We start from the raw sequence: 17,711 nt of genomic DNA on the forward strand, positions 1-17,711 counted from the left end.
CCTGGGCCTGCACCTGCAAAGCTCCCCCAGAGCTGTGCCATCACCACCAGATGTCCACATCCCTTCAGTCTCTCTGCAATCAGGCCACCTTACCAGGCTGTCTTGCACTTGGACTTATGTTACTCAAATCCTTCTCAGCTCTGATGCTGAGGTTCATTCTGTCTGAAGAGATTCTGAAATCAGTCTGTCCCTCTGAAAAAGGGAGGGGACTAATCTCCCACTCTGGCCCTGATCAGAGCAAACCTGGCAAGGCCAGCTCCTACCTATCCCACCCCCTCACCAGGGACCCATCCAGTTCCAGGCTCTCTCCCCACCTCATGAAATAATCGACCGACAAGCATCTGAGGCCTGTTCCCCACTGGAGCGCAGAAGCTGCTCCCAGCCCTAGGCTGGCAGGCTGCCTTAGCCAGCAGGAGCTCTACCTATGGGGAAGGGAAGCAAAGTCCTGGATTTAAGATGTGCTCCCTCCCCTCCCCCATTCCTTTATAAAGAGCTTCCCTTTCTGCCTCCTCACTCCCTTTGGCCTAGGAGGGTTTCACTCCATAATTGGCTTGTTTACTGCCACTGAGGACTTCTGAGTGGCAGAGGTGGGAGGAAAGTTTTGTTGGACGTAAGGAAAGGGGTGTGTGCCCTGAGCTTTGAGGCTGATGAGTAAAACCTCCAAGTGCCTTTCTAACTACCTGAGAACTGGCCAAGAACCCATGTGAGAAAAAACACAAGGCACTGCACGGCCAGCTGAAGATTTCCAGCAGACCACAGGAGGGAAGCTTATGTTTGGCGCCTGGGAAAAGACAGAACAGTAACCAAAACTTGATCTGCTTGCTTCTGCTGAATAGTCGAAAGCATTACTTGGCACTGTTCTGAGTGGGGAACCCAGAGATCTCCCAATCCAGCTTCTGTGGGTGAGAAGCCCCAGGAACATCACTCTTGCTCGAAAACTTCCGACAGCTCCTAGCTCTGAGCAAACTCTCCACCCTGACATCAGCCTCTCCCCACTGACCACTGAACAGCAGAGCTCAAACCCAGCTCAACAGGACCACCTGCTGGGCCACAGGCACAGCCTTTGCTTCCCCACTCAGGTGCTTGGCTCCTTGTAGGGGTCCTCTTGTCTCAGGGACCAAGTCTCCCCACATCTTCAGGCTCTCCTCAGATGCTGCCTCCCCTAGGAAGGTTTTCCCAGGTCCCCAGCCCCTTCCACACCTCACCCCAATCAGATGTGGGGGCCCACACTCTAATCTCCATGGCCTCTCTTAAGGCATCAGCCTTACTCTGTCCTGCTTCATAGCTCCTGAGGCCTTGCTCTATCCCTCCAAGTGCACAAGTGTTGTCTGGGCTCTGATTCACCTAGAGTACAAAGCACAGTACCTGGCAGACGGCAGATGCTTAGGAACCGTTCCTGCCGCCCCAAATACCGTTCACCTCAGAGGCACAGGAAGTGATGGGCAGTCACACACAAAAACACTAGGACCAGCAGACACAAAACAGGCAAGCGAACGAACAAGAGGCGTCACAAAGCCAGTTAACGGGCAGAACTTCACCAGGCCTTACCCTTCTTGAATTCCTCCAGCATGGCATCCAACTTGGTGTCATGGAAGACGAAATGTACTGGGTGATTATAGAAGCGGGTGATGGTCTTGAGGGGGGTGCAGTCATCGGGGTCCACAAAGGCCAAGTCTTTGACATAGAGAATATCTACAATATTGGACTGCTCGTCCTCGAACACGGGAATGCGGGTGTAGCCGCTCTCCATAATCTCCGACATCGTATTGAAGTCCAGGATGGCATCGCTGCGGATCATGAAGCAGTCTTGGAGCTGGGTCATGATATCCTCCACGGTTTTGGTCCGTAGCTCCAGGGCACCCTGGATCATATTTAGCTCCTCTTTCACCAGGTCATTATAGGGCTCTGTCACCTTCAACATCTCCATCAGCTTCTCCCGATTGTAAACGGTGCGAATCTCCTGGCCCAAAACAAAATCCAGTAGCTTGCTGATGGGGAAACTGAGGGGGAAGGTGAGGAGCATAAAGAATTTGGTGAGAATGATAGTGTTGGCACCCACAGCCAGGCCGTGTCGGGAGCACAAGGCCTGAGGTACGATCTCCCCAAAGATGACAATGCCAATAGTGGAGGAGGCCACCGCCATGAGCCCAGATCCTATGAGGTTGTCTAGAAGGATGGTGAGGGAGGTGTTGACCAGCACGTTTCCCAGAAGCAGGGAGCAGAGTAAGTAGTTGCCCTTGCGCCGGATGGGCTCGATCTTTCGGGCATAGCGCCTCTCCTTCTGGGTGCCACAGTTCTGCACGATGCGAAGCTCCATGGGGTCCAGGGCCATAAGCCCCAGGTTGAGGCCAGAAAATATGCCCGACAGCACCAGCAGCACCATAATGAGGAGGATGTGCAGCCAGAGGGGCAGGACCCTCCCACCCTCCTCCACCATGAAGAGCAGCGAGTCCTTATCGGTCCACCTCTGCCAGGGCCCGTCCACCCCTGCCCGGGTGCACAATGCATACAGCTTCATGTTCTCGCTCCTCCGGAGGAACTTGGTGAGCACCACCAGCATCCCGGACGTGTTCCCGCGGCTCAGGTTGACCAGCTGCTGGACCACCAGGTCCTTGGTGAGCTCGGGACAGTTGGTGGAGTTGTGGACGGCCTCGGAGTTGTCCACCTCGGTGAAGGAGATCAGGTTGCTGGAGATGGAGCCCAGCCTCTGGCCATAGAGCCTCAGGTTCACCGTGCTGCCCTCGGACACGAAGATGATGCCATCTGGGTTCATCCCACACGTTTTGTTGCAGCTCGCCAGCCTCATGCCCAGGATCGCGCCCCGCTGGGGGTCGCCCTGGCCCCGGGCCCCCCGCGCCCACATCAGCACCGGCAGCAGCAGCGCCGCCAGGAGGAGGCGCCCTCGGGCCGGCCCGCCGCCCGGGAGCCCGCCCCCGCCCACCGGCGCCATGTTGCTCCGGGTCGGCCGCCGCCGCTCCCCGCGCCCCGCCGCGCGGCCCCGCTCCCGCCGCCGCTCCTGCCGCTTCGCCGCCGCCGAGCCAACTGCCCCGGCCGCCGGCCTGACGTCAGGTCAGCGCCCCGCCCGCCCCGCCCCGCCGACCCACGCCCCTCATTTGCATGGGAGGCCCCGCCTCCGGGCGCGCGGCTCCGCGCCCGCCCTTAAGGGGGTCCCGAGCTTAAGGTGGCGCGGCGGCGGGCGCGGCGGCGGGGGCGGCGCTCGCCCCTCGCCCCTCCCCCCCGCCCGCGCGCCCTCCCCGCCAGCCTTCCCGCCCGCCCGCGGCCGCGCCGCCCGCTCGCCTCCGCCGGGCCTCCTGCCTGGCCTCGCCGGGCGTCCCTGCGGTCCGGCCGGGCCTCGCGGGCTCGGCTCCTTCCCAGAGACTGGTGCTCGGGCCAGGGTGGCCCTTCTCCGCAGCAACCTCCGCTCCGCGGTGGCTCGGGCAACAAAAATGCTTTTTCTATTATTTAAAAAAAAAAAAAAGGAAAGGGGAACCTGAGGGCTCAGGCATTGCAGACTGCGTCCTCGGAGACTTTTCAGGCAGAAATGGCCTCCGCACTCCTGGGAGTTTTGCTGACCTTGACCCAAGGCCAGAAGTAGGTCCCCTCGGCCCCAGCCCCCAGGCCCCGCACCCTTTGGCCATTGGCTGCCCGGTTGGAACAGTCCAGGGAACTAAGGATGTAGAACAGAACGTTCTCGCGGGTAATAGGGCCAGGGTCTGGCCTCGGCTATCCTCATGTCATTTCCATTCAGGACACAAATACTGAGCACCTACTATGTGCCCGGCTCTTGTTCCAGACTCTAACCATATACAGCCGTGAATAAGCCAAAGTCCCTGCATGATTTTCACGGTCTAGAGCAAAAAACAGACCATAAGCAGGTAAACACATGCAAAATATTGATTTAATCCTTGGAACAACACTAAGAGTTAGTGTTATCTGTCCATATAACAGATGAGGAAATTGAATCTAGACCTGCCTTCGGCTCAGGTCGTGATCCGGGGTCCTGGGATCGAATCCCGCATCAGGTTCCCCGCAGGAAGTTTGCTTCTCTCTCTGCCTGTGTCTGCCTCTCTCTGTGTGTGTCTCTCACAAATAAATCAATAATCTTAAAACACACACACACACACACACAACAAATAACAAATAACAAAGTGGGGTCCCTCCACATTGCTGTCTTAACAGGCTTGTGAGACTGGGAAGGCACGATGGAGTGTCAGCCCCAGTTTCTGTCTATAAAATGGGGATAAGAACAATAATAGGGCACCATCTCACTAAGCTTATAGGAACAACTGGCCTAGGCCTTGAACACGACAGGACAACTCTAAATGTTCTACACAGCTGGTGTTGTTTATGCCTGCCCACCAGGAGGACCAAACCCCTAACCCCAAATTGTGGTGGGGACTGCCCAGCCAGGGCTGATGATGTGAAAATGAGCTGAGAGGTGTGGCGCCAGGCCTAGCCCTGAAATGACTGCTTCCTGGACAGCCCTACCTTGGTGTCAGTTAGCAAGCACCAAGCACCCAGGAGGTGTGGGGAAGACCGCAGCCGCCTACCTTGTCCAGAAGGAGACAGACAGACAAACGTCCTTACAATAATTGCAGAGGTGCACTGAGGGGAGAATCAGGTACCAGATTGACCCCTGGGGCTCAGAACCAGTTTTTTTTGCCAGCCCTGGAGACCCAATCCATTTTATTCTCTCCCAGCACAAACATTTGTGTTTTATTGTTATTGTGGTGTCCTGCTTGCCAGTAAAAGCAACAATCAATACCAGCCAGAAAGAGCCCAAGCCTAAAGGAACAATCATATACAGTGTTATGGGAGGAGGCAAGGTGGTAGACAGGCCTGATTTAACTAAGCACTGTTTTAGCAGGACTGGAAGGTTCTGCCTATTAGGCCAGTGCCCTGCAGGTAGGCGCCTCACTTCCTATTCTGCAGGGAGTATCTAGCTGACCAGTTTTGTGAGGAACAAGAGCCTCAGGGTGGGCACTGGCCAAGACAGAACAAAAGCAGAAAGCAGAACCTTTAACTGGCTGTTTCCTCCCATCTCCACCAGCCAGGAGGAGCCATCTCCATCACCTCAGAGCAAGCCCAGCTCTCAGAGAGGCTTCTTCCCACCCCTCATCTCTTTCTTTTTCTTTTCTTTTCTTTTTTTTTTTAAGATTTTATTTATTTATTTGAGAGAAAAAAAGGGAGCATGAGCAGGGTGGAGAGGCAGAGAGAGAGAAGCAGGCTCCCTCCTGATCCAGGAGCTCTACAGGGCTTGATCCCAAGACCCTGAGAACATGACCTGAGCCAAAGAAAGAGGCTTAACCAACTGAGCCACCGCCCCCCCATCTCTTTCCAGTCAGCTTTACAACTAATGCCCTCCCCCATGGTACTTAGAGACTTTACCATTCTATTATCGACCAATCAGCTATTTTTATTTTGCCCTTTTCAAACTGTCTGTGCTCAGAAGCTCTCTATATATATACTAGTCCAATGACAGAAACCAACAAATGGAAGGAAAAAATTCGCTTTTGAAATATTTGGGTAAAAGTGGGAGGGGTAGTGATGGTCTGGTAGGAAGACTTCATCTCTGCTAAAATTCATTTAATACCACCCATCCACAATTGCATTCACTTCCATGCTTAGGTGACTAGAACAGATTCAATGAAGTAAAGAAATGAAACTCTTTATTGCCCACCCAGAGGCTTCAGTCCAGGAGAGGAGACAAGAATCTCTCAGCCAAAGTTAAAAGCACTGTAACTTGGAAAGTGTCTGAAGAGGTATTTGAAGTCCAGACTGGCGTCCAGCTTCATTCTCTGCCCTGCTTTTATCCCTGGTGAGGGCATTTCACTTTTCCTCATCCGCAGAGTTGGAAAACTTTTCCCACTGAGTGGTGGGGACAACACAGACCTGGATGTTGATGTATGTGAAGAGTCAAGAAGCCTGGACAAATGTGTGGCTTCCGTGAACCAGGCTGTGAGGACTGTAGAAAGTGATGTGCAAATGAGAAGTCTGTCTCCTTTGGGGGTCAGACCAGTTTCTCTGCCCCAGAGGGAAGCTCTTACTCACCTGAGTTGTCTCCATTTGCAAGTAAGGAGTTTGGTGAAGGTCTTTCTCAGGAGGGGTCTGATACTTGACTCCTGGGCAGCTCAAAGCATTCCGTTCATGACTTTTGGATCTGACAGGTTCTTTCTGGGCTCTATAGCAACATGTCTATACCCCCTAGGGTTGAGCCCACCCCTTTCTGGTCCTATATAGGGGAGACAGCCTTAAAATTCTATTGCCTCTTCTTTTGTACCTGGCATGGTGCTGACACTGAGAATCCAATGGTGAACAAGATCCCAAATTAGTAAACTGTGATCTCTGACTCCACTTCCCAGGCTGTGATCCTCCCAGGCTGCTTTCTTAGTCCTCTTCAACCTTGGGTTGTCCAAAATGGGGAGCTGCTGCCAGAGAAGCTGCCCACCGGCTGGTGGAGCTCAGAGCCTGAGGACTGCCCGGCCCAATGAGTGTCTCAGAGGATGCCCAGACCCTGGAATTCCAGAGTCTGGTGGGAGCAATTTTCAGAGTGAGGCATGGGTCACATCAATACATGCAGTGGCCTATTCACCAACTATCTGTAAGTCTACAATAACTCTGAGCATTTGCAGGTTATACTGGTGCTATTAAATTGTCTCAGGAGAAATGGGACAGTCATCCCTCTACAGAGTGGCAGAGCAAGGGTGGGGGTAGCTGGGGGTAGCCTTGGCTCAAATCCCAACTCAGGTCACCCCAACAAGTGGGGACATAAGGACCTGGTGTCATTTTCTACCTGAGACAGACACTTCATGAAGCCAGAACGCATCAGGCTGAAGGGATGAATGCATCAAGCTGAGGGGATGAATGCATCAGGCTGAGGGGATGAACGCGTCAGATCGATGGATCCAGGCCAATAAAAAGATGTACCTGTGACAGGAAATGGAACGCCAGAGTGGCAAAGGGGAGAAAGCATTTGTATTAATTGGATAGGCTTCATGACTCTGTGGCCATAGGACAAGTTGTTCTTCTTTAGGACTGGACCCCAGGAGGCAGGATGCCCCACCACAGGGGTTCAGGCCCAGCTGAGGAGGCACACTGTGGGGCTGGCCTGGCCATAGATTGCCTGTGTGACCTGGGACTCTGGGGCATTCTGGAGTGCTGAGTGAGATGATACCTGGCCCATGGTAAGAGCTCAAGAAACGTGATCAGTAACCATGATGGTGATGGACATGACAGGACTGGCATTTTTGGAGGACACTCAGATTTCTTTAGTTCCACTGTGTCTCTCCATCCAACCCCAGCCACTGTCTTCTTGTTCTTTCTCTTCCCTTTCCTGCAGAGAGAGAAAATCTGAGGAGGACCGTGGGGAAGAAGGGACTACACAGGACCATATCCTGGACCCCTTGGGCCTCCGTGGTGAGGGAAGAGAGGGGGCCCGGCACAGGAGAACTGTTGGAAGTGAGCAGGTGTTATCACAGTGCTTTCAAGCTTGGGAGGCCCAGGGACTCAGAAGCCTATCACTGGGATCTGAGAGACCGGATGACCCACAAGGCAAGGACTGCTGGGAAGCCCCCCACTCACAGCAGAGCCCCTGTAAGGAGAGCTGGGCAACACAGGGTCTGGGAGAGGCTGAGCTGGCCTGGGCTTTGCCAGCTCTCTCCTTTCTGCTTCCCTCTTCCTCTCCAGCACCAGAGCCTCCTCCCCCTCTCCTGCCCTCCCCCTCCTCCCCAAGGCTGGCTACTCCATCAAGCTTCGCTTTCTGCCTCCCCAAAATACAAAGACCCTTTTTTTATGTTAAGAGGTTAACTCTTAATCACTGAAGGAAAATAAGGAAGAACATGGTAGCAAACACTGAGTGTTTACAAAAGCTTAAGAACCGAGGTCTTGGAGTCATTGTCCCTAGTTTCTTAGTTGGCAAATGGAAATGGCCTGTAGCAGAAATGCAGTGGGCTCTGTATTTTACCAGCTGGTGAATTGGGGCAAAATGCTTGACCCTTTTAGGGCCTTGATTTCTCCATTTTAAGACGGGGATCAAGAGACCCTTGTGCCATACTAAAAGGACTAAATGAGCCCTAGTTTGGTAGCACTGCTCCTAAATGTGTTTCTTTTCTTTCCCTCAGGCCAGGACTTTCAGATTACACTTCATTCATTATTCACATTAATGCATTTTAATCTTTTTACTGGGCTTTTAAAATTGCCAAAATGATACATGTTCATTACAACCAACTCAAATTATAGAATAGAAAACACAAGTTCCCCCTACTTCCCTATTCCACTGCCCAGAGATTGTTTTTCCTGTAATCTGTCACTCTCTGCTCTCTTCATTTTCTCCTAGTCTCTACTCTGGACTGGAGGCTATTTCCCACTGGGTTGAGAGTCCCTCGAGGACAAAAACTGTGTCATAGTCTCCCGGTATCCGGCATGCTTGGCATTCCATATGCATTTGTGGAATGAATTGGATTTCCCTTAAAAAGGGGGTAGGGATAATACTGTTGGGGGCCAGGAATGGGAAGTGAGGAGGAAGCTTTTAGCCAAATAGCTTTATATATAAAATGAGAAACTGAGCAAGTGAGAAAACTGTCTCATGAAACTACATTTACTGCTTGATATTTCCGCTCTAGACTATATCTTTAAAATATATATATATATAAAAAGTCTACTTTTCACCCAACTAAATAGAGTCCTTGACTGATCCCCAATTTGAAAAATACTCTCATGCATTGCTCATGGCCATCCACTGGAATTCTCTTTGGAGGAACCTTAGGAAGGCTGGTGGGAGTTAGAATGTTCTCTGTGTAAATGACACCCACGCCCATAGTGCCTGGCATAATCCACATGAAGCAATAAATCTCCCCAGGCAGATCAGTGAGGCAAGTTCCTGATTACTCTGTCTTATTGTCTCCCAGCCCTACCCAGAAAGGGAGACAGCTTTTGAGATTTTCATTCCCATGTGTCCAGATTTCTAGCCAAACCAATTGCCAAGGCACCAAACACCACCTATAGAGCCTTTAGTAACTGGCTCATCCCACTGGGCCTTGGGGTCTTTATCTCCAACAAGAGGGGGATTGGGTTTGATAATCAGGTTGTATCATTTAAATTCTCTGATATATAACTTTTCTAGGCAACCAAGAGAGGAAGGTAAAGGCGAAATCAACAAGATCCGTTGAAGTGGGCACCTGTTGCTCTGAGCTTCCTGTCCCCTTCTTCAGGCAACAGTACCTCCCTATTCTCTGAGCACCTGTCACACCTCCATTCCTAGGGGTTCTAGTGGAGACAGACAAGGGACCAGGCCTTGACAAAAGTACCTAAGGCCATAACAATTGACTGGGGGTGGATGGGACACCAAGAAGGGCCAATCAGGAGTCTGGTGTGAGCTTTTATATGGGGAGAGGGTACCTAACTGGAGATCACAGAGGCCTCAAGTTGTCTGCTATGTCTCCTCTCCCTGTTGACTGCAGTCTTAGCTTCACCATAGTCTTGTAAGAAGGGGTACCATTATTCTTCTTTACAGATCAGAAAAGAAAGATTTGGAAAGCTTAAGAAGCCTGTTCAGGATCACACAAAAATGTATTTCAATACTGTTCAAACGTGTCTTGACTCCAAACCTTCTAAACCTATGCATTTTGCTGCTGCTTTAAGGACTTGGGTTAGACGAACAGAATTGTAATCGATTAAGGAATCTCCACTCAGTGATACCTTAACATGACATGCTTTTATTTCTTTTCCAACCAATCTTGTAACCAATTTCTATCATATTTCCCCTTTCCCTCCCTTCTTGAGATCCTGGATGGATCCCATAGCTTTAGTGTGACTTTTAGTATTAGAAATCCATTCAGGTCCATTAAAAACTACCATCTTGTTTCTGGTTTATATCACTGACACTCCCTTCCTATCATCCAGGCTTGGGATCCAGTTTCTGCTCTTAGGGACTTAGAGTGGGGAAGGGCCTTGGTCAGCATTCAGTCCTCCAATTGCTGCAGCCAGTTTCAGGGTGGGGAGGTGTTTGTGTGTGTGGATATGTCTAGTGTCCAGTGAAGGGAGTCATGTGTTGGTTCTGAGATACCTCCCTCTTCCTTTTCAGGGTCAAACTTTTCTAGTATTGGGGCCTGGTAGGGAAAGAGGGGAAGAAGGGTAATTTGTCTTAATCTCCCCTAGTTGAACCCCTCTCTCTGTGGTGGTTGCCACTTAACTGAGTGTGGTTTGTGTCCAGTTATTGGTTTCTGGTAGTAGGAAGTTCAGCTCAGTCCTTGTTGGGACTCTTCACCTGCAGCTTTTTGGTGTTGAGGTACACTTTGCCTGTCAGGCAGCCCCTCCTGAGAGAGTGGTTCCAGTATAGACTACCAATGGTTCCAGTATAGACTACCCAGAGCAGAACAATAAATCTACTACCTGAACAGAGATCTGATTGTGGAATAAGATGCCAGTCTCTCTTCTTGTAGGACCCTCCAGATTTTCTTTTCTTTTCTTTTTTAAGATTTTATTTATTTATGAGAGCCAGAGAGAGAGAGAGAGGCAGAGACATAGGCAGAGGGAGAAGTAGAGAAGCAGACTCCATGTGGGGAGCACAATAGAGGACTCCATCCCAGGACCCCAGGATCATGCCCTGAGCCAAAGACAGATGCTCAACCACTGAGCCACACAGGCATCCCTCTTCAGATTTTCTTAGAGCACCTCCTTCCCTTGACTTTGAGAGGAATGTTAGTTACCTATTGCTGCATAACAAATTACCCCTAGAACTTAGTAGCTTAAAATAATAAGCCTTTATTATATCATACTTTCTGTGGGTCAGGAATTAAGAAACAGTTTAGCTGGGTGGTTCTGGCTCAGAGTTTCTCACAAACGGAAGTCAAGATGTTGGATGGAGTTGAAGTCATCTGAAGGCTTGATTGGGGCCAGAAGATCCACTTCCAAGCTCATTCACATGGATATGGGCAGGGGGACTCAGTTTTTTGTCCCATAGATCTCTCATAAGGCTATTTACAACATGGTAGCTGGCTTTGCCTATAATAAGTGATCCAAGGGCAGCCCCAGTGGCTCAGTGGGTTAGTGCTGCCTTCAGCCCAGGGCATGATCCTGGAGACCTAGGATCAAGTCCCACATCAGGCTCCCTGCATGAGTCTGCTTCTCCCTCTGCCTGTGTCTTTGCCTCTCTCTCTGTGTCTCTCATGAATAAATAAATCATAAAAAAAAAAACAAAAAAATAAGTGATCCAAGATGGAAACCATAATATCTTTTATGACCTAGTCTTAGAGATAACATACCACCATGTCTTCCATATTCTATTGGTAGTATGGACCAAAATTGATACGCTGTGGGAGGGGAACTATCTAGGAGCAGGTGGTAGGGGTCGGTGGGGGCCATTTGGAGGCTGGCTATCATAGTAGGTAATGCAAAATCCTCTCTACTGGACACTAATCAATTTATAAACTTCCTTCAACTGCTTTTCTTAAATATTGGGAATTTGGTCTTACTGGGATGATGGTTAGGGTCAGAGAGCCTGTTCTCTGCTTAGATATCCAATAGACACATAAATCTAGTTATCACCAAAATCAAAATATTGATCTTTCCTCCAAAACATATATCTCCCACAATTTCACTTCTATCCATACATGGCAATTCCATCTTTCTAGTTGCTGTGGCCAGAAAATCTTGGAGTCATCCTATATCCCTGTTTCTCTTACATGTCTGCCATATCCATCAGCAAACCCTGTTGACTGTAACTTGAAAACACATCTAAATTCCAGCTACCTCTCCAAACTCCTGCTGCACCACCCAGGCTCTAGGCACCTTCCTTTCTCATTTTTTTTTTTTTTAAGATTTTATTTATTTATTCATGAAAGACACACACACACAGAGAGGTAGAGACACAGGCAGAGAGAGAAGCAGGCTCCACGCAGGGAGCCCAACGTGGGACTCAATCCCGGGTCTTCAGGATCAGGCCTTGGGCTGAAGGCAGCGCTAAACCGCTGAGCCACCTGGGCTGCCTGGCACCTTCCTTTCTCACTTGGATTACCAACATACTTGGTTTCCTTGCTTCCACCCTTTCCTCCTTACAGTTTTTTCTCAAGCCAGCAGCAGACTGGTCCTCTAAAAACATCAATTATATTATAAACCCCTGCTGATCAAAACCTTCCAGAGACTCCCAGTTTCTTTTAAAGTAACACCCAGGGATGCCTGGGTGGCTCAGCAGTTGAGCGTCTGCCTTTGGCTCAAGGCATGATCCCGGGTTGGGGGAATGGAGTCCTGCATCAGGCTCCCTGTAAGGAGTCTGCTTCTCCCTCTGCCCATGTCTCTGCCTCTCTCTCTGTGTCTCTCATGAATAAATAAATAAAATCTTTAAAAATAAATAATAAATTAACACCCAAAGTCGTGACATTCACCTGCAAACTAGAGCTTAGTCTTAATCCAATTATGGATTTAATTGAAAATTAATTAAAAATTCTTATTGGGGAAATAATGTGATAGAAAGTAAAAATTGAGAAGGTTAATGGTTGGCAGGATGCTGCATGAATGGGTGGGTGGCAGTCCAGCTAAGAAACTGCCATTATAGGCAGCCCAGGCGACTGAGCAGTTTAGCACCGCCTTCAGCCCAGGGCCTGATCCTGGAGACCCAGGGTTGAATCCCACTTCAGGCTCCCTGCATGGAGCCTGTTTCTCCCTCTGCCTGGTGTCTCTGCCTCTCTCTCTCTCTCTCTCTCTCTTTCTCTGTGTGTGTGTGTGTGTGTCTCTCATGAATAAATAAAATCTTAAAAAAAAAAAAAAAAACCCTTCCATTGTATCCCAGATGTGAAGTGATAAATAACAATTAAAAAAAAAAAGCTCCCGGGATCCCTGGGTGGCTCAGCGGTTTGGTGCCTGCCTTCGGCCCAGGGTGTGGTCCTGGAGTCCTGGGATCAGGTCCCACATCAGGCTCCCTGCATGGAGCCTGCTTCTCCCTCTGCCTGTGTCTCTGCCTCCCTCTCTCTCTGCGTCTCTCATGAATACATAAATAAAAATAAAATCTTAAAAAAAAAAAAAAAAAAAAAGCTCCCATTTATCCAGCACCTTGTGCCAGACACTGAGCTTTCCTACTTTGAAGTAGGTGTTACTATGGGTCTCCTTTCAGAGATAAAAACCTGGATCCCAAAGAGATTAAATAACTTGCCTGAGGTCTTACAAGATCAATGAGATCAACAGGGCCAGGAACTGAAACCCAAACCTGTCCAGCTCCAGTGCATTCCAAGCTGTTGTTTTCATTGAGGAATCCTGAAACTAAGGAACATCGTAAAAGTCTTCATGACTTTTTAGAATATAGAATTTTTATTGCAAAACAGCCATGCGTGAGTCTAGTTGTTTAAAGAAATTCCAAGTGGAATATGATTTAAAGAAATACAATCATATTTTTGTAATCAGGCTCTTCATGCATTAATCTTCAGTTTTTATCCATCAGCATTTACTCTAACCTTGACTTCTTGGCTTCCTCACCAGAGCCAGTAACCCTCAGTGGGACTTTTGGAAGTAGCCATCATCAGGTTGGCTCAGGATGTGGGCCAGGTTAATTTCCAAAGCCCCAGGATGGCTTCCCTAGTCCTCATGGCTGCCATTCAAACTGAAGAGCCTGCCATTTCTTACAGCCTGCTGCACAGCACGGGAATCTCCAACCTCATTCATCCCCTCCCTTGGCTTCTATCATAGCTTTAGCTCAGCTGTCCTCATGCACTTCCCCACTCATCCAGCATCTGGAGAGCTCAGGGTTCCTCCATCTGTTCATCTTCCATAGGCAGAAGGTGAATGAGGAAAATTATACCCACCAAAGCCTTTTATTTAAAAAAAGTTGTTAGGGATCCCTGGGTGGCGCAGCGGTTTGGCATGGGCCTTTGGCCCAGGGCGCGATCCTGGAGACCCGGGATCGAATCCCACGTCGGGCTCCCGGTGCATGGAGCCTGCTTCTCCCTCTGCCTATGTCTCTGCCTCTTTCTCTCTCTCTGTGACTATCATAAATAAATAAAAAAAATTAAAAAAAAAAGATTTAAAAAAAGTTGTTAAAAAAATAAATAAAAATAAAAAAGTTGTTTTTAGGAATGCCCTAAATATGATCCCCCCCTTTTTTTTTTGATCCCCTATTTTTAATTATAAACCCCAGCAATAGGGGCACCTGGGTGGTTCAGTTGGTTAAGCATCTTCCTTCAGCTCAGGTCATGATCTTGGAGTCCTGAGGCTAAGCCCCACATTGGACTCCCTGCTCAGCTGGGAACCCACTTCTCTTTCTCTGCCTGCCTCTCCCCCTACTTCGCTCCCTCTGTTAGATTTTTTTTTTTTTTTAAGAACTTTTAAAAATAGGGGATTGGGATCCCTGGGTGGCGCAGCGGTTTAGCGCCTGCCTTTGGCCCAGGGCGCGATCCTGGAGACCCGGGATCGAATCCCATGTCGGGCTCCCGGTGCATGGAGCCTGCTTCTCCCTCTGCCTATGTCTCTGCCCCTCTCTCTCTTTCTCTCTGTGACTATCATAAATAAATAAAAATTTAAAAAAAAAATAAAAAATAAAAATAGGGGATCCCTGGGTGGCTCAGCGGTTTAGCGCCTGCCTTTGGGCCAGGGCGCGATCCTGGAGTCCCGGGATGGAGTCCCACGTCAGGCTCCTGGCATGGAGCCTGCTTCTCCCTCTGTTGTGTCTCTGCCTCTCTTTTTCTCTGTGTCTATTATGAATAAATAAATAAAATCTTAAAAAAAAAGAACTTTTAAAATGAAATACATAAACCCATGATAGGATTTGCACATTACACACTTCTACTCTGTACCCTAGATCCCTGAATAATATTCTCAAATCAGCCAGTGGTTTTTATTCCATTTATAAACCAACTGCCATCACGTGTACTTTCTTCTAAAGGGACTAAAATCTGGGATGCCTGGGTGGCTCAGTGGTTGAGTGTCTGTCTTTGGCTCAGGACTTGATCCTGGAGTTCCGGGGTTGAGTCCCGCATTGGGCTCCTGCATGGAGCCTTCTTCTCCCTCTGCCTGTATCTCTGTCTCTCATGAATAAATTAATAAAAATCCTTTAAATAAATAAATAAATAAATAAATAAACCAAATCCACTTTCCCAGAACACACTTTCCCAGACACACTTCAGAAGATAAGCCATAACAAAGATTTACAAACAATAGTAATGTGTGTACTTATAGAACTTGTGAGTTGATAATATGCATGTGCATCCTTTATATACTCTTTCCTTTAATGCTGTCAACAATCCGAGGTGGTAGGTTTCATCACCCAATTTACAGATAGAGACTTTCAGGCTCAGAGGGATTATGTAATTTGCCCCAGGCCGTAAGGTAGAGGTGGATCTCAAAAGGGTAGATGTTTTCATTCCAACTCCACAGGCCAGAATTCTCCTCCTTTCTTCTCACCTGCATCCTGCAATTCTTAGTGAATCTTATGTCACAATTTACCTTTGACAAGCAGGAATCTGGATGCCTAGAGGCAGTCACTAATTCCTTTGCCCCTTCATAGAGCCATCACAGATCTGAGATCTGGTCCTCAGGATATTGATTTTTATCAATTCATTGATTGATAAACACATTGGGAAACATGAGTCACATAGACTAAATACTAGTTGCTTAATTAACATACAAATATACTCATATTAATAATATAATAATATAGTAATATGAGTATCTTAATATCCTGAGAAATAAATATTAATATACTGAGAAATTCTAGGAGAGCTAGAATCTTAAATAGGAAGTCATCATGAATATGTTAGGAGAGTAGGCTTGATTTGAATAACCAACAATACTTAGAAATATCTCTCCCTGGACAGAATTGATACACCTTTGTCCTTTTTCTAGATTGCAGACTCCTCTCTTTTTTAGTTATGACATTATATTGGATGGGTCACAGTGAACTTTACAGATTACAGTTAATTACAGTTTTCGTTCCCCGGAGGAAATTTAGAAAACACCACAAATGCATACCTAGCACATTTCGTAATCATCTCCAGGGGAGATTTTTAAAAAGTTTTTTATTATGGCAACTCTCAAACACACATAAACCTAGAGGGAATCCCCATATACCCATAATCCAGCTTCAATATTTATCAAGTTCTTGCTGCTTTTTTTTTCATCTATCTTACTCTCCCCTTAACACATAAACAAATTTCCTCCAGAGTATATTTTTCTTTCTTTCTTTCTTTCTTTCTTTCTTTCTTTCTTTCTTTCTTTCTTTCTTTCTTTCTTTCTTTCTTTCTTTTCTTTCTTTCGTAATCTCTAAGACCAACATGGGGCTCACTCTCACAAAGCAGAAGTCAAGAGTAACAGGCTTTACTGACTGAGCCAGTCAGCTACCTCTCCTCCAGGGTATTTTTTTTTAGATGCCTCTGAGCCTAAAAGTCTCTATCTGGGGTACTTGGGTGGCTCAGTTGGTTAAGCGTACGTCTTTGGTTCAGGTCATGATCCCAGGGTCCTGGGATCTGCTGCATTGGGCTCCCTGCTTAGCAGGGAGACTGCTTCTCTCTCTCCCTCTGCCTGCCACTCCACCTGCTTGAGTGTACATGTGCTCTCTCTCTTTCTCTCTCTCTCTCCCTCTCTATCTCCTTCTTTGTCAAATAAATAAAATCTTTTTTAAAAAATATTTTATTTATTTATTCATGAGAGATAGAGAGAGAGAGAGAGAGAGAGAGAGAGAGGCAGAGACACAGGCAGAGGGAGAAGCAGGCTCCATGCAGGGAGCCTGACATGGGACTCGATTCCGGGTCTCCTGAATCAGGCCCTGGGCTGAAGGCGGAGCTAAACTGCTAAGACGCCCGGGGTTCCCCCAATAAAATCTTTTTAAAAAATAAAACAAATCTTAAAAAAAAAAAAAAAAAAAAAAGCCCCTCAAAATCTTACTTCTAAATTCAGGTGCTGTACTCTATTTGAAATTTATTTATTTATTTATTTTTTTAATTTTTATTTATTTACTTATGATAGTCACAGAGAGAGAGAGAGAGAGGCAGAGACATAGGCAGAGGGAGAAGCAGGCTCCATGCACCGGGAGCCTGATATGGGATTCGATTCCGGGTCTCCAGGATCGCGGCCTGGGCCAAAGGCAGGCGCCAAACCGCTGCGCCACCCAGGGATCCCTCTATTTGAAATTTAGTCTATGGGGATCCCTGGGTGGCGCAGCGGTTTAGCGCCTGCCTTTGGCCCAGGCCGCGATCCTGGAGACCCGGAATCGAATCCCATATCAGGCTCCCGGTGCATGGAGCCTGCTTCTCCCTCTGCCTATGTCTCTGCCTCTCTCTCTCTCTCTCTCTGTGACTATCATAAATAAATAAAAATTAAAAAAAAAATGTAGTCTATGAACTGAGTACAGATGTCCTAATGTTAAAGTGTGGTAATGCCTGCCTTGCCCACCACACCAAGCCAATGTGAGGTCAAAATGAGATACTGGATGTGAAAGTATTGTGATTCTGGAAGTTGGCTGCATAGCACATTCTCTGGGGAGAGATTATCAAAACCAAATCCCTGGGCCCTACCCCAGACTTATGAATCAAGTGTTTGGAAGTGGGTACCAGGCATCCGTGTATGCCCAAAGCACTCTAGGCTATTCAATTGTGGCTCCTTGGGAGGCCAGAATTTGTAAGTTGCCACTGGAAAGTAGTTGGCTAGTTAGTGTTAGAGCTACTGTCCCCTTCTGTGCTCTAGGGTCTGTTTAGAGAACTGGAGGTGCAAGGGAGTTAGGGGGTGGGGAGTGT

General features: G+C 48.1%; 1 protein-coding gene across 3 annotated transcripts in view; it reads right to left on the minus strand.

Moving 5' to 3' along the window:
- The window catches only part of CNNM4 (cyclin and CBS domain divalent metal cation transport mediator 4), a 39,812-nt gene extending 36,862 nt beyond the window's left edge, over positions 1–2,950 (minus strand). For all 3 annotated transcript variants that reach the window (XR_005365795.1, XM_038551117.1, XM_038551116.1), the window contains exon 1: positions 1,549–2,950. Coding sequence is in view for 2 of the 3 variants with exons in the window: in XM_038551117.1 (XP_038407045.1) it covers positions 1,549–2,950 (1,402 nt within the window). In the remaining variant the exon portion in view is untranslated. The remainder of the gene's footprint in view (positions 1–1,548) is intronic.
- Positions 2,951–17,711: the final 14,761 nt, after the last annotated feature.

This window comes from Canis lupus, chromosome 10 (assembly GCF_011100685.1).
Source record: "Canis lupus familiaris isolate Mischka breed German Shepherd chromosome 10, alternate assembly UU_Cfam_GSD_1.0, whole genome shotgun sequence".
NCBI lineage: Eukaryota > Metazoa > Chordata > Mammalia > Carnivora > Canidae > Canis > Canis lupus.